The sequence below is a fragment of the Astyanax mexicanus genome, chromosome 2 (assembly GCF_023375975.1).
Source record: "Astyanax mexicanus isolate ESR-SI-001 chromosome 2, AstMex3_surface, whole genome shotgun sequence".
NCBI classification, from domain to species: domain Eukaryota; kingdom Metazoa; phylum Chordata; class Actinopteri; order Characiformes; family Acestrorhamphidae; genus Astyanax; species Astyanax mexicanus.
Window position 1 is genome coordinate 64,043,950 of NC_064409.1, and position 15,594 is coordinate 64,059,543.

At 38.7% G+C, this 15,594-nt stretch overlaps 1 protein-coding gene across 1 annotated transcript in view; it reads left to right on the forward strand.

The window, feature by feature from the left end:
- abtb2b (ankyrin repeat and BTB (POZ) domain containing 2b) overlaps positions 1-15,594 on the forward strand; it is a 78,558-nt gene that overhangs the window by 43,788 nt on the left and 19,176 nt on the right. Inside the window, exon 3 of the mRNA XM_022672114.2 lies at positions 5,530-5,737. Within this exon, the coding sequence (XP_022527835.2) occupies positions 5,530-5,737 (208 nt within the window). The remainder of the gene's footprint in view (positions 1-5,529; positions 5,738-15,594) is intronic.

The window sequence follows — 15,594 nt, forward strand, 5'->3', positions numbered from 1 at the left end:
TATGGCAAAGAAAATATGAGCTGTTGTATACAGCTGTGGTATAGAACTATAGTGTAGAGCTATATAAAAGAGCTGTTGTATAGAGCTATAGCATAGAGCTATGGAATAGAGCTGTGGTATAGAGCTATAGCGTAGAGCTATGGGATAGAGCTGTGGTATAGAGCTATAGCATAGAGCTATGGGATAGAGCTGTGGTGTAGAGCTATATTATAGCGCTATGGGATATAGCTATAGTATATATCTGTGGTGTAGAACTATGTGACAGATCTGTGGTATAGAGGGACAGGATATAGCTATTGTATATAACTATGAGATAGAGCTGTGGTTTAGAGCTTATAGTATAGAGCTAAGGGATATAGATATGGTATATAAATATGGGATAGAGCTGTGGTGTAGAGCTATAGCATAGAGCTATGGGCTATAGCTATAGTATAGAGCTGTGGTCTAGAGCCATGGGAAATATGGGATAGAGCTATTGTAAGGCAATATGGGATATAGCTATGGTATAAAGCTATAGGGAAGGGCTATGGGGTAGAGTTATTATACAGCTCTATGTGATAGAGCTGTGGTATATAGCTATAGGATACAGTGATGACATAGATCTGTGGTATAGAACTATAGGATTGAACTATGGTATAGAGTTATGGGATAGAGCTGTGGTATAAAACTATAGGATAGAGCTGTGGTATAGAGTTTTAGGATAGAGTTGTGGTATAAAGCTGTGGTATAGAGTTATAGGATAGAGCTGTGGTATATAGCTATATGATACAGTGATGGGATAGAGCTGTGGTATAGAACTATAGGATATAGCTGTGGTATAGAGTTATGGGATAGAGCTGTGGTATAGAACTATAGGATAGAACTGTGGTATAGAGTTATGGGATAGAGCTGTGGTATAGAACTATAGGATAGAACTGTGGTATAGAGTTAAGGATAGAGTTGTGGTATAGAACTATAGGATAGAGCTGTGGTATAGAGTTATGAGAGAGCTGTGGTATAGAACTATATGATAGAGCTGTGGTATAGAACTGTGGTATAGAGTTATGGGATAGAGCTGTGGTACAGAACTATAGGATAGAGCTGTGCTATGGAGTTATAGGATAGAGCTGTGGGATAAAGCTGTGGTATAGTTATAGGATAGAGCTGTGGTATAGAGCTATAGGATACAGTTTTGGGATAGAGCTGTGGAATAGAACTATAGGATAGAGCCGTGGTGTAGAGTTATGGATAGAGCTGTGGTATAGAGATATAGGGTAGAGCTGTGGTATAGAGTTGTGGGATAGAGATGTGTAGAGCTATGGGGAAAAACTGTGGTATACACTTATGGGACGGAGCCTTGGTATAAAGCTATAGTACAGAGATGTGGGGTAGAGTTATATATAGAGTTATGTGATAGTTATGTGATAGTTCTATGGGGTAAAGCTACTGTGTAGAGCTTTGGAATATTGCTACTGGATACAGCTATGGGAATTCTCCAGGCGCAGTACTCGTAACTTAATTTTCTAAGTAAAACTCCAGCAAACATACACACATGTTTACATTTAAATAGTATGAAATAGTGATACGCTAGAGCATACCCTTTAACTGAACACACACAGTGCTCCACTATCACTCTATATAATCAGATACGTACCATAACATGAGCACGTGAAGTGTAGCTCTCTGTTCATGAGTAGTTCATCATTTAGACAGTTTTTTTTCCTCTCTTTACGTTAACTTACGAAAATATGATATTTCCCCAGTGCTGAAAGCATTCTCTGTTGCCTGGCTCTTCCTCCATTAGGTCGCCTTACCTGCCTGTGTGTGTGTTTACCCTGCATGCCACAGGCCCGGTGGGGGCACAGGCCGGGAAATGGGCTGAGCTCGCTGATGGAAAGGGCAAATTTCCTCCTGCAAATGTCTGGACACTCCGCTGTTTGTACCCCCGCACAAGAGCACCTTCATTTAAAGGGAACAGTCCTGCAGAGTGTTTGCGGAGTCGGTCGGTTTGAGTCAGAGCACTCTTTGTGCTGTTCTTTAGGGAGGCTGCAGGGCTGCATTGGCACCCTGTCCACACGCTCTCAGGGCAGTTCAAACCAGCACTGCCCAGGGGAATGGGCAGACAGTGAGGCATCTGTGTGGCCTCAGCAGCCCTGGAGCCCTGAACCCAAATAGAGAACACTGGAGTTAAGCTCACAGTGTCACACAAGTATGCGAGGGTGTGACTGTGTATTTTATCTGTTATTTGTTCTGATACTGAGTGTTTAGACACACACTCTTAGCGTGGGATCACTTGCTGAAGTGGGTGCATTGCTGTATGAATGTTAAAGGACTAGGACTGATTTAGTTTAGTCGTTTTAGTGTAGGAGGTTTCATGGCTAAATTGGAGCAGCCTGGTGGCCAATCTTCATTGATTGCACATTGCACCAGTAAGAGTGTAAGAGCGAATGTAAAGGTTCAATTAGCAGGGTAAGAGCACAGTTTTGCTCAAAATATTGCAATGCACACAACATTATGGGTGACATACTAGAGTTCAAAAGAGGACAAATTGTTGGTGCATGTGTTGCTAGTGACCAAGACAGCAAGTCTTTGTGATGTATCAAGAACCACAGTATCTAGGGTAATGTCAGCACACCACCAAGAAGGACGAACCACATCCAACAGGATTAACTGTGGACGCTGTAAGAGGAAGCTGTCTGAAAGGGATGTTCGGGTGCTAACCCGGATTGTATCCAAAAAACATAAAACCGCGGCTGCCCAAATCACGGCAGAATTCAATGTGCAAACAAAAACAAACTAAAATTAAATACTGAGTAATTGAGATCAATTACATCAAGTTGGAGAGAAGTGGGTTCGGGACCAGAATGGGACCAGGGATTGAAGAGTGTGGGAACAATGTTCTCTTTTAAATTAAGATTTACAGCTGAGGTGCCCTTAAGCTAGGCATCTAACTCTCAAACTCTAAATCTAATTGCCCTGGTTGTGTGTGTGCTCACCCCCAATTCACTAGAGTGTGCATGTGTGGGTGTGGGTGTGTGTTTACTACCACAGATGGGTGGTTGAAGGTGGAATTTTTAAGGTTTGGATCCATTGTACTGCTGAGCACCAAACAAAGTAGGCTGTAAAGTGTGTCTTTAATTCAAATGTATCACTTTAGGAGGTAGGCATTTAGACATTTAGAGATAAACCCAGATTTATGGTATTTATATATGTGCTGTAGGGGCTAACTAAGTAGATTGTAGTGCATTATAGATTATAGTTGGATCGTAATGGTTTAAAATGCAGATTATATGATTATAAATGATTAAGCCAGCCAGTTCTAACTGGCGTCATCTGATTTTTAAGACTCATCTTGTCGTTTGTTCCATGGTGGAACCTTCAGTACTCCAATACTGTATGATCCTTACACTCACTGCAGTCCCTTTCACTCTGAGCTGTAGAATGTTGTATTTATTATGTCCAAACCTAAAAAGCTGATCCCCCCCGAGGGGAAAAGTATCAGCAGCAAAAGCCCAGCTCTCCAACTTCAACCTAAATTGCTGTGAGACCCCTTCCAGAGCTTGTCGTGATACAAAGAACCCCCTTTAAGCTACAAGTGGGGTCTTCGGCTCCTAATGGAAGGTTCCTCCCACTCAGAAACCACTCACTCGAGTTAGAAATTAACCCGTGGGGTAATTACGTTAAACGAGCGTTGCTTGTTCCCACAAATTGACTGGCCAGCCCACAGCGTCTGGCCTTTTAGCTCTGCTATGGTCTTGAATGGAACGGTACCTGGGTTTAGTTGTGCTACCCTAGCACTCAATCGTCACTTCTTTTGTGACTCCTCTGTGTTTTGTCTCGTGGTCTGTGAATGTGTTTTCCTCTGTAAAGGAGGGCGAGGCGAGGGAGGTTCATCTCCTCCCTCCATCTGTCCTTAACCAGGTCATGATTTACTGCTCATAAGGGTGTCCTGTAGAGCTTAGCTGTGCAGGAAAACACAGTGAGTGGCAGGGAGGAGGCCAAACAAGCCCTCTCAGGTTTCTCTCTCTTATTTGAGTGGTTGTAGATCTTTCTTAGGCTTTCTAAAATAGAACTGTTAATGTGTGTGTGTTTGTTTTTTTGTAATAACACAGGGACTGTACTGTACTGTATATTGGAGCTGTAGCTAGGAACCACTATGTTTGTTTGGTGTTGTGTAGCTCACTGTAAAAGAACATAGTGTAACTTTAGTGTGTGTCTCTTTAGGAAATTACAAATGCAGTAAGGTACAATTTGTTGTTGGGATGTTTCTACATCTAGTGCTTATTACTGCAGTACTGATTAGATTGCGGTTGTGGTTGTGGTTAATTTTACACTCCTCACCTATTCTACTTGATGTAATCTGCTTTAGGAAATTGGTGGAGTGCAGGATGACGCAGCGGGAATGTGAACTCCTAACCTTATTTGGATTGTTCCTCCTTTATCTAATCACTGTGTTCCAGAAGTTGCACAATTGTGAAGGACCATTCCAGTATAAAATTACAGTATAAAAAGTCAGATTACAAAAGATCAGGGTTTCTGTAAAAAAAAGGAAGAAAGTGTCTTTACACTTCATCCCTTCTATTATAAACATGGTTTTATTAAATGTAAGAATGTATCAGTAATGCAAAGATCTAGTATCTAAATTTTTGCTGTCACATTTTATGAGATGGAGTGATTTGGCAGTTCTTTACATTGTTGATTAATTCATCAATAAAACTGCTCTAAAGTTACCATCATTGGTCATGTTTTTGGTTTACCAAAAGGATGACCAAGCTAGACACCCAGTATGACCAAGCTTGACCATGCTGGTTGATCAGCTTGACCAGAATCACTAATCTAATCCAATGCAACATGCTGTACATTGGTCAAGACCTGGTTAAGATAGAAATGTTATGCCTGGATGACTTTTAAGCTTTTTTAAACCATATTTGACCAAAAAAGACCATCTAAGACCATCAGAAACCAACTACCAGCAAAACCTAGTATTGAGTTGTATTTTTCAGTTAAATGTAACCAGTTCACATTATGTATAAACTCACAATGAATGGGAATGGGTGATGTTGCAAGTACATATTTCCATTAGAAAAGATTTTTAAGAGTATATTTTTAAGAGTTTTTAAGAGTAGATGACAAATGGTAATGGACTGGCCAAGATTCCTGTAATGAATAAGAAGCAGTCCTTTGATAGGAATGGATCATTCAACTGAAATTAATAACCACCAGCCACAGGCTGTTGTTTTAATGTGGTGTGAAAGCAGACCAGTCAAAACAGAGTTGTTTTGTTTTAGAACAGAAGTATTAAGACCTCTAAGTGAAAAGTACTCTGTGTTCTCTTAAAAATAAAGGTGGCATAATGAAGATATAAATAGACCACTTCTGGTTCTCTGAAAAAGCTGCCAAATGTGTGGTTTTGTTTAATCCTTTTGTTTTAAATTATACATTAATTTAGCAGTTCTTTATTTTAAAGAGGAGAAGTCAAATATAAAACTAAAGGGTTAATATCCAATACAGTTTATGTAACCAGTTATATTTTATAATCTCTCCCATCAGGTGACCTGGTGTCTCGTGCCATGCACCACATGCAGCGTCTGAGCTCTGTGCGTCCTGGACTCAGTCCAGCCCGTCACGCCCGCCAGCAGCCCGTCTCCTGGTCCCCCGACGCCCTCCACACGCTCTACTACTTCCTGCGCTGCCCTCAAATGGAGTCAATGGAGAACCCCAACCTGGACCCGCCCAGAATGGCCCTGAGCAAAGAGAGGTGAGGCCCAAAGAAACATTCTTCTTCTTCTTCTTCTCCTTACCCGCCAAACCCGCAGTTTCCAGCCTCCAATCCACACTAATTAACACCTGATGGCCCATTTATATGCATGTGAAATCTGAGAGATCCAGCAGCCTGAAGGAGCTTTTAGAGGTGGTAATGATATGGTGGGACTGGGTGGACCTCCTTAAATCTTCACCTCAGAGGCTTTGTTGCAAGACTTCATTAAATTATGAGCTTAGTGGGGCTCTTTTAGAGGGGGTTGGTTTAGAACAGAATTATCAGAATTAGTAAGACCTATAGGTGGAAAATGTTTAAAAATAAAGGCAGCAAAATAAATTCTTGGGAACATAAACATTAGATATAAACAGACCACTTTGGATTTTCTGAAAAAGCTGCCAGTTGTGCCAGTTGTGTTTTAAAATATTCATTAATTTAAAGGTTCATTATTTATGAAGAAGATAAGTAATGTATACAATTAAAAGGCAGGTTGTCAATATAGTTCTTGTGGTTAATTTTCTCCCAATGGTCTTTACTCTTAATAATTAATAATTGAACAGGCTCTTTTAGATACTGTTTCAGTAGAAACAGCCAGTCAGAGGCATTAACTTAAGACAAAGTTCAATTGTCTAAATAGACATATGTATATATACAGCTCTGGAAAAATGGCTGAAATAATAAAAAGATGCAGAGCTTTCAGACCTCAAATAATGAAAAAAACAAGTTCAGAAATCAGTATTTGGTGGAATAACACTGGTTTTTAATCACAGTTTTCATGCATCTTGGCATGTTCTCCTCCTCTTCTCCACCAGTCTTACACACTGCTTTTGGGTAACTTTATGCCTCCCCTCGTGCACAAATTCAAGCAGTTCAGTTTGGTTTGATGGTTTATGATCATCCATCTTTCTCTTGATTATATTCCAGAGGTTTTCAATTTGTTAAAATCAAAGAAAACATAATTTTTAGGTGGTCTCTTATTTTTTTCTATAGCTGTATATAAAGTGTTCCAATACTTTTTTCTGCATAAAGAAATGTCTTAACTTCTATATGGATTTAAATACACTGAACAATGAAACATGAACATTTCTGTGATTCAAGGACAAAAACCTTTGAACAGTATTATAGCATTATGTTCTGTACTTTTCTCACATTAGGAAAAAAAGCAAAATGCAATTAGTGAAAGCACTAATCTCCGTGACTCTTCAGACTCAGCTTTAGGGTTTTTAGGGCTTACAGAAAGAACAGAAACAATAGGATAAAGACGTTACTGTCAGGCCAAGAAACAGAGCCTGCAGCACAGTTCTTCTTATCACACTCAGTACTTTCCTTGAGGGGAGCAGCAGGGGGTTCTCATCTCTGCTCACAATGGGAAGAGCTCTCTCCAAAAAGATGGGATTAACCTGTCAGGAACAATGGCTCTAACGGGGCCCGAGCTTAATGACTACAGATTACTGCAAAAAGACTCCAGATGGACTGCTGCTGTGTACATTTTCTGTAAGGGCATAAGGGTTTTAAAATCTTAAGCTGAATCTGATACTGGGTATTGAATTTTAACACTGTATTGCCAATAGGCCTTTCAGTTCTGGGGTGAAGATGCTTTACAGTTATCGTGTTTTGTGGAAACCAATGTAAATATTCAGAAACAGGCAGTGCAGGGTGGTGAGGGAGAGAATCTTATCTTTATATAAACACCAATAATCAAATGTCTGGCAGTAGAGGTTTATTTTGTTTGATCTAGTGAAGAATTAAACTAATCTGCACTTCTAATATTAAAGGTGCTTTCAATGGTTCTTTGAATGATGCCATATAAAAGTGTCTTTTTACTTCGATAAAGAAATATGTTAGTAAAAGAGACATGAAGAGATGTAAATAACAGTTTAAACACGTAAAGAAGGTTTTTTGACATTTTATAGGTTCTCTGCACTCAAACATATCTTTCTAGAACCAAACAAGTTTTTACTGTGGCATTGTTTACAGAACCATTTAAAGCACTTTCATTTTAAAACTTTATGTAGTATATAATTAGATATCTATATATTCTTGTAGAAGCATTTGAAACATAAACCTTTTTTGTTATTGCTGTATCAAAAAACATTCTACTGCTAATTTCTAATCTACTCTATGATGGGCTTGTGTCCAGTCTTGTTCAGGGTGGGCAATATGACAATATTTTAACTTATTGTGAGAAATGTTACTATTATAATGTACAACATGCTGCAATCAATCAAATTAAAATCACTGCACAAGTATTGGGGAGTTTTTGAACAGCACTTTAAAAGAAAAATTATAACCCCGATACATTTTGTCAGTCTGTCGAAACATTCCAATATAACGCTTTGAAAAAAAAAAATAGGAGACCACTTAAAAAAAATGACAAGTTTCTTTGATTTTACCAAATTGAAAACCTCTGGAATATAATCAAGAGGAAGATGGATGATCACAAGCCATCAAACCAAGCTGAACTGCTTAAATATTAGCACCAGGAGTGACATAAAGTTATCCAAAATCAGTGTGTAAGACTGGTGGAGGAGAACATGCCAAGATACATGTTTAAAAGTGTGATTAAAAACCAGGATTATTCCACCAAACATTGAACTATTTCTGAACTCTTAAAACTTTATGAATATGAACTTGTTTTTTTTTTTCGTTGCATTATTTGAGGTCTGAAAGCTCTGCATCTTTTTTTTTTTGTTACAGCCGTTTCTCATTTTCTGCAAATAAATGCTCTAAATGACGACAATATTTTAATTTGGAATTTGTGACAAATGTTGTCTGTAGTTTATAGAATAAAATGGCAATATTAATTTTACTCAAACACATAGCTATAAGTATCAAAATCAGAGAAACTGATTCAGAAACTGAAGTGGTCTCTTAATTTTTTCCAGGGCTGTATATTTTGTATCAGTTATTGCTCACTTCTAGTGGCCCTGGCAGTGAAGACGAATGAATGAACCCAAATCTTAGTATTTGTAATCTAATACTTATATTATATTAATCTAATACTTGTAATACTTATAATCTAAGTATTTGTGCCCAACTCTAAACCCTAGCATTTACCTTGATTCTACAGTAAATAAAAATCATTCTAAAGAGCTAAACTCTTTAAACTCACGCTCGTGCTGAACCTAATTCTGAACGGAAACTGCCCCTAAATACCCTGTTTACATTTACACTTCACAGTGTACTGAGAAAGCCAGCTTCTTGATGCCTCGGTGCCGGGAGCAAAGTACACTTAATCCTTTGATGGTCTTGCTGATGTTTGTCGGAGTTCGCCTGATGTTTGTGAACGAACGTCAGGCACGAAGCCTCTGTAAATGTTTTGATAGCGCATGCACACACGTATGATAATTGCGCTGCGGAACAGACCTTAACACATGTTGGCTACAGCTGGACGTCCTGCTGCGCCTCAACCTCAACCTCAACCTCAATAACAAACAACAAAGGTGCTCCACCAGCTCACTTCAAAGAGACGGAGCAATAGGAGCTCACCCTGTCATCTTCACCATAACTCCACCACCTCCACCACCACCAGAGAGTTATACAGTGTAACTAGAGTGTGTATATGAGTGTGTGTGTGTGTGTTTTTGTGTGTGTGTGTGTGTGTGTGGCAGTGGAATAGAATACAGGTGGTACCTCAGTCCTGGAAGTGATTAAAGAATAGACTCCACTCCTGATTCAAGATCTCTGTGTGGCTGCTATTATTGAAAAAAGTTTTTAAAAAGTCTATTAAACCTTTGTTTGAAACTCAAACCGCAGCTTTACTTGGGCTGGCTGTGTGGTCTTAACCCTATAAACTTCTCATCAAGGAATTCTTTTTATTTTTATTTTTTTTTTAAGCTTTTTTAAGAGTAATAATCAATTTGTTGTTTATTTTTTGTCTGTTTAAAACCCCTTGTTTTTTTTTTAAAATATACATCTCTATCAATTGTAGAATCGTCACACTTACTAAAAATACAAAAAGTTACATAAGTTCATTCATCAAAACCTCTATAAAAACTATAATACACAATAGATAAAGTCTGCCTTCATATACTACACCTAAACAGTGTGTTGAGCAATTCACCAATAAGAACATAAAAGTTGTACTATGGAAACACACAGTGACTTAATGCGATTAGCCAAAAAACAAACAAACAAAAAAACGAACAAAAAAAAAAAACAATGGTAGATTTGGTTTTAAACTCAAAGAACAGTGAAAATTAGCAACTATGTTTTTTTATTTTTATGATATCTATTCGTTTGAAAACAAATATGAAGTAAAAGTTCAAAAATATATATTTTTTTATTTGTAAAAGGGGATATAGTCTTCTATTTTAAGGCAGACTTGGTTGTAACACTCTTTATACTAACCCCACAGTATGGAGGCTGTATTTCACCCTAGATAGCTCTCTCAGGTCAGTTGTCTCAGCAGTTGTGTTTCTGCTAAAAAAAAAAAACTGCAAAATTTTATGTTATTTTATTTAATTTAATTTTTTTAAGCGTAACATGCAGTACCTCTGCTCTACTGGTAGAGCTGGGGCAATCACGTTTAGTTAAATTCTTTACAACACAATCTTTAGTAAGATATAATGACTCAAAACCAGAACTTCTAACAGAGAGTGTTCTAAGAACGTTTGTCAACATTTTGAAAAGGTTGCAGGAAGGTTAGCCTGTAACATTAGAGAAATAATGTTCCTGGAACAACATTATTAGAAGGTTTCTCACATACCGTTCCCAGCAAGATAAATTAGATTTTTTACAGCAAATTTACCAGAATGTATAAATAAAAATTAATAAAAAGGGTCTAAGAACATCCAAAAAACTTAACCCTACACTACACAATTACAATAAATATGAATAAAATAATTTAGTAGAATTAATTTATAGAATAAGTTAGTTGTTAGGAGTTATTAATGAAATATACACACTGCTTGTTAGGATTTGTTTGGTTTCAGACATCTTTTGGATAATTAAAAATGCACAGGGTCAAATTGACCCGGGAACACCCGTGTTATTCCTGACAAATGAATATATAACAGGAGGGTTAACAGATTGAACGTTCTAAGAATGTTCACTGTAACATTCAGAAAGCATTCTACTAACCAAAAATTGTTAGCTGGGAATCTGCTCTTCTAAACATCTATGCAGATGTTAAATATTTAACACAGATCAGCCGTAGTAAAGACCCTGGTAAGAGCTCTGTGAGGTCTTGGTAGAGTCAGCAAAGGTTACAGCTACACAGTGTAGATTTACAGCACCTCAGGGCACCCTGCACACTGCTAACAAGAGGGTGGGTGGAGGGGGTATAGAGAGAGAGACAGGAAAAGAAAAGGGAGATAGACAGAGAGAGGTCAGAGGGGTGAAGAGGAGCTGTACCAGGTGCTGGGAGACAGCAGGAGGTCAAGAGAGGAGCTGGAATACATCTATGACGTGCTAATCATGTGCACGTCCAGAGACAGCACAGCTCACGCATGGCTGACTGTGAACTGTCAGGAGACTGTGTTGCTAAAGCACAGCAGGTGTGGGGAGACACAGGGTGCACTAATGTGGGAGTTTAGAATGAGCCGTTACAGTAAAACAGTAATTAAGCCAGGCCTATTTAGGAATGTCTAGGGAACAACACGCAAAGAGCTTTAAAGAAAGAAAAGTAGTAAAATGCTCGATGACAGCTGCTTAATGCTAACAGTTGCTGTAGCAGTTGCTTTATAGTCTGGATACAAAAAAAATGGATACAAATACAATTCATTAATTTAAATCATTTCAATATTGTTAGAGCTAAATGAGTTTCCCAACTGAGCCAAATGCATGCAAACATAACATCTCTGAAAAAAAAATAAGAAACCACTTCAGTTTCTGAATCAGTTTGTTTTCTGATTTTTCTATTTATAGGTATATGTTTAAGTAAAATGAACACTAATGTTTTAATCTATAAACTATACAATTTTTAGCATTTATTTGCAGAAAATGAGAAATGGCTGAAATAACAAAAAAGATGCAAAGCTTTCAGACCTCAAATAATGCAAAGACAACACGTTCATATTCATACAGTTTTAAGAGTTCAGAAATCAGTATTTTGAGGAATAATCCTGGTTTTTAATCACAGTTTTCATGCATCCTGGCATGTTCTCCTCCACCAGTCTTGCACACTACTTTTGGATAATTTTATGCCACTTCAGTTCAGCTTGGTTTGAAGGCTTGTGATCATCTTTCTTCCTCTTGATTATACTCCAGAGGTTTACAATTTGGTAAAATCAAAGAAACTCATCATATTTAATGGGCCTCTTATTTGTTTCCAGAGATGTATATGTCACAGTTAGTATGATTAGTGGAAAAAGGCATGGCACATTTATTTTTGTTGTTTTTTAACTCAAAGAACAGTAAATATTAGCAACTATATTTTTTAGTTATATGATATCTGTTCTTTCTAAAATCAACTATGAATGCAAAGTTCTAAAAAACTTTCTTTTCTGAAGTTATATAAGGGAATATACACTTTATAGACATTAATATAGTCATATTTCACAAGGCAGGATTGGTTGTAACACTCTTAATACTATCCCCACAGTATAGAGGCTGTATTGTCTGCTTTAAAACAGTGTTTACAGCCATCAAGCTATAGGTTGCACCGATAAACAGTATGTAAAAGTTCTGTGAATGACTGGTTGACTACAATGATATGATAATGCAAATGGTAGAACATGTATATACTGTAGTCATCCATACATTCAACCATTCATTTGTTTATCAATCCCTCCATCTAGAGAAATCATATATTAAATAAGGTGTTGATTCAACTGCAGGGATTTTAGAATGCTTCAGAATAAGGATCTTGACTCGTGTGTTTAGGTGTTCACCCTATCACCAGGAGATTGTGGGTTTAAACCCCAGAAATGACCAAGCAGCCAAAGAAAGCATAATGGCACGTTGGAATGGTTTAATGGCCCTTGCTATCCCCCATCACTCAGTGCAGAACCAGCCAACTTGGGTGTCAGTTAGCTATTGCAACTGAATAGGTAGTTAATGTTCTCCTCCAAGCATGTTGAGCTGTCTGATTATGTCCATCATCCTTTGTTCTGATAGCTTTTTGTGATAGGAAGATATCTAGCTTGTGTGCAAGGGTTGGCAAAAATGACCTCAAGCTATTTAAAAATGTAAGAATCAGAAGATATTTACTGTTTATTGTGTAAATTCCATTTATTCTATTATAATTATAATCCATTTAGTCACATGTGCTTTGATAATTGAATCATGCCAAAGCATGCCTATTGAATTATGCTGCAGTTTGAGATGTCTCGAGGCGTTTCCAGCACTGTTGTGAGGTCGAAGATTTACAGTGCTATACTATAGTTCCTGTAGCTGCATGAAATACTGGTGGAAAAATTAATCATCATCGTCCTTCGCCAAACCACATTAAACCACAAGGTGGAGTGAGCTGAGGCACGCTCACTCCACTCCACAACAGCTTCCTGCCGCAGATGCAGATGTGACTCAGATCCTCTACGGCACGTCTGTGGAGACGGGAGGCAGTCAGACCGTGTGGTCTCTGTATCCGTGCCTAATCACAGTCACACATCTCGAGTGTGACCTGGTCACAACAAGACCCCATTACACGTCTGTGCACAGGGCGGGCTAATTAGCGCAGCGCGCTCTCCGGTTTCACCACACCCTGCCTGTCCGGGCTTTGATGTAGTCCATGGCCCGGCTTGAGTTTCGGCTTGAAGGCTACGGGCTGAACTTGAGCCCCTGAATCAGATGCAGAGGTCACTGTCGTGGTGCGACCCAGGGGCCAGCCCGGCGAGAGCGAGAGGGGGCCGGACACACTCGCTATGTACACCGGCGTGGCCCTTTGGCGAGTGAACAAAGCAAAGGGCTTTAAACGTTTAGAAGGGCTTGGATTTCACACTCCTTTGGTTTCATTCAGATAAGATGAGGGTCACAAGATTGGACTATCCATCAAAAGTGTGGGCGAGGGGTTGGGCGCGGAGTAGAGCGGGAGGGGGAGGGTTAACGGCTGTAGCTCTGCAGCTTTGTTGGGCTGTAGCGAACTCTACGATAGCCGTTTCCAGGGTTGAGAGCTTTAGAAGGATCAATAGTTGCATTTAGAGATGGAAAAGTGCTATGGGAAACACATTTTGGAAGAGAGCCAGGACCTTTTTGGATGTTGTGATTGCTCGAATGCTCCAGTAGTGCCATCTCTGACTGTTTCCAATCAAAGAGATGCTGTGCCTTAATAAAACCCTGCATATCTCTTTCTATCTCTCTTTCTCTTTTCCTCCTTCCTGCAGATAAGTGCACACAATCAAGTCCTTGTGTGCTCTTGTAGTTAAAGAGATCTAATATATTTAAAACTGCAAATGGCACTTCAACTGTAGATGGAGATGAAAAAGTTCTGGAAGGGATACTGGTGGGGTGACTTGATGTTGATCTTTGTGTTTATTCTCTCCTATGTAATAGTAGAAGTAGTATAGTGTTGAAGTACTGTAGGTTGAGATTGTTGGCTTATCTTTATTAAGTATATAGATATACATAGAATGCATTTATTCAGTGTTATAGGTTGTTCTCTTAAGTCTGGAAATAAGTTGTGTGACATTGGTTGGGGTGAGATAAGCCCACTTTGACATCAGAATGAATTAAGCTGATATTATTTGTATGAAGGCCTCGCCCAGAAGCCATATCATAACATGTACAGACAAGTACAGAAAAACAGAGATTTTTTTTTAGCTGCACACCTCAAACCGAGGGCTATGAGAATCACCGGTAAGATGGCGGAAAAAGCGACCAAAGAAACCCACAAATGTAAGTGTTTTCCTTGTTAAAAGTGACGATTGGCACTATATTACCATAGTTTAATGTGTAGTTTCAGTGTTTTATGGGAGAATTCTTCATAACAAGCATAAAAAGATCACTAGTAGTTTGTCTCAGTAGCTAGCTAGCTGGCTAACTTTCCTGTTCCACCTTAAATGGTGCAACAGATGGCAGGGGCTGCAGCATTTAAGGCGAAACGGAAAAATTAAATTAAATTATAGCTTATTAATGCTAATTTCAAGTTAATTGGTTAACCAGCAGCAGCTAGGTTACTGAACTTTAGCGCTCTGATGACATATCGGATGCTTGAAGGGTTGTCCCAATTCTTAGAGCGGAGGATTTCACCCCTTCCACTTGTAACTCTGTTTCAAGGGTTACACTCAAAAACAGAGGGGTAGGGGTAAGTGGTAGGGCCAAGGGGTAAAATGGGATTGGGCCTAAATATTTATTTCCACAGAGAAGTGAAGTGTTGAATGGTTTTATTAGTTTCTCTTTCCATCAAACTTGCCTGTAAAGCATCTGTTAGCAAATATTAGCCCTCATCTGTCTGGGCCTGTTATGTTTCTCTCCTGTGATGCTCAGCATCCCTGTTTTGTGCATTTTTTTTTATTTTTTATTTTTTATCTCCGATGCACATATTTACATTGCCTAATGAGCACCTCCTTCCCCCTAATGGGTCTCATTTGCATATGTCTCATTAGGCTGGCGGACCCTCGGTGGGCTGACTTTGTTTCACAGTGTTCCCGCTGAGCCGTCTGCTCCCTAAGAGCAAGCTAGGATTGTGTTATATCTGCTTTCCTGCTGCTGGAAGGCTTTTCCACACAGAGCCGCACAGAGTAGAATAGAATAAAGCAGAGCTGATAGACAGGCCTGAGGCTCAGCATGGTGGGAGTCTAGGTGGTTTTCTTAAATGATGATCTGACAACAGCACTGCCCTTGTGAAAAAGAAGTATACTTAAGTTATTTTAATTTTGAACCAATAATTTGTACTCAATTACTACTTGTTTGTAATTAAAATGATATAAATTTGCACTAAAATCATATTGAGTATACAATATGTATTTAATATAATT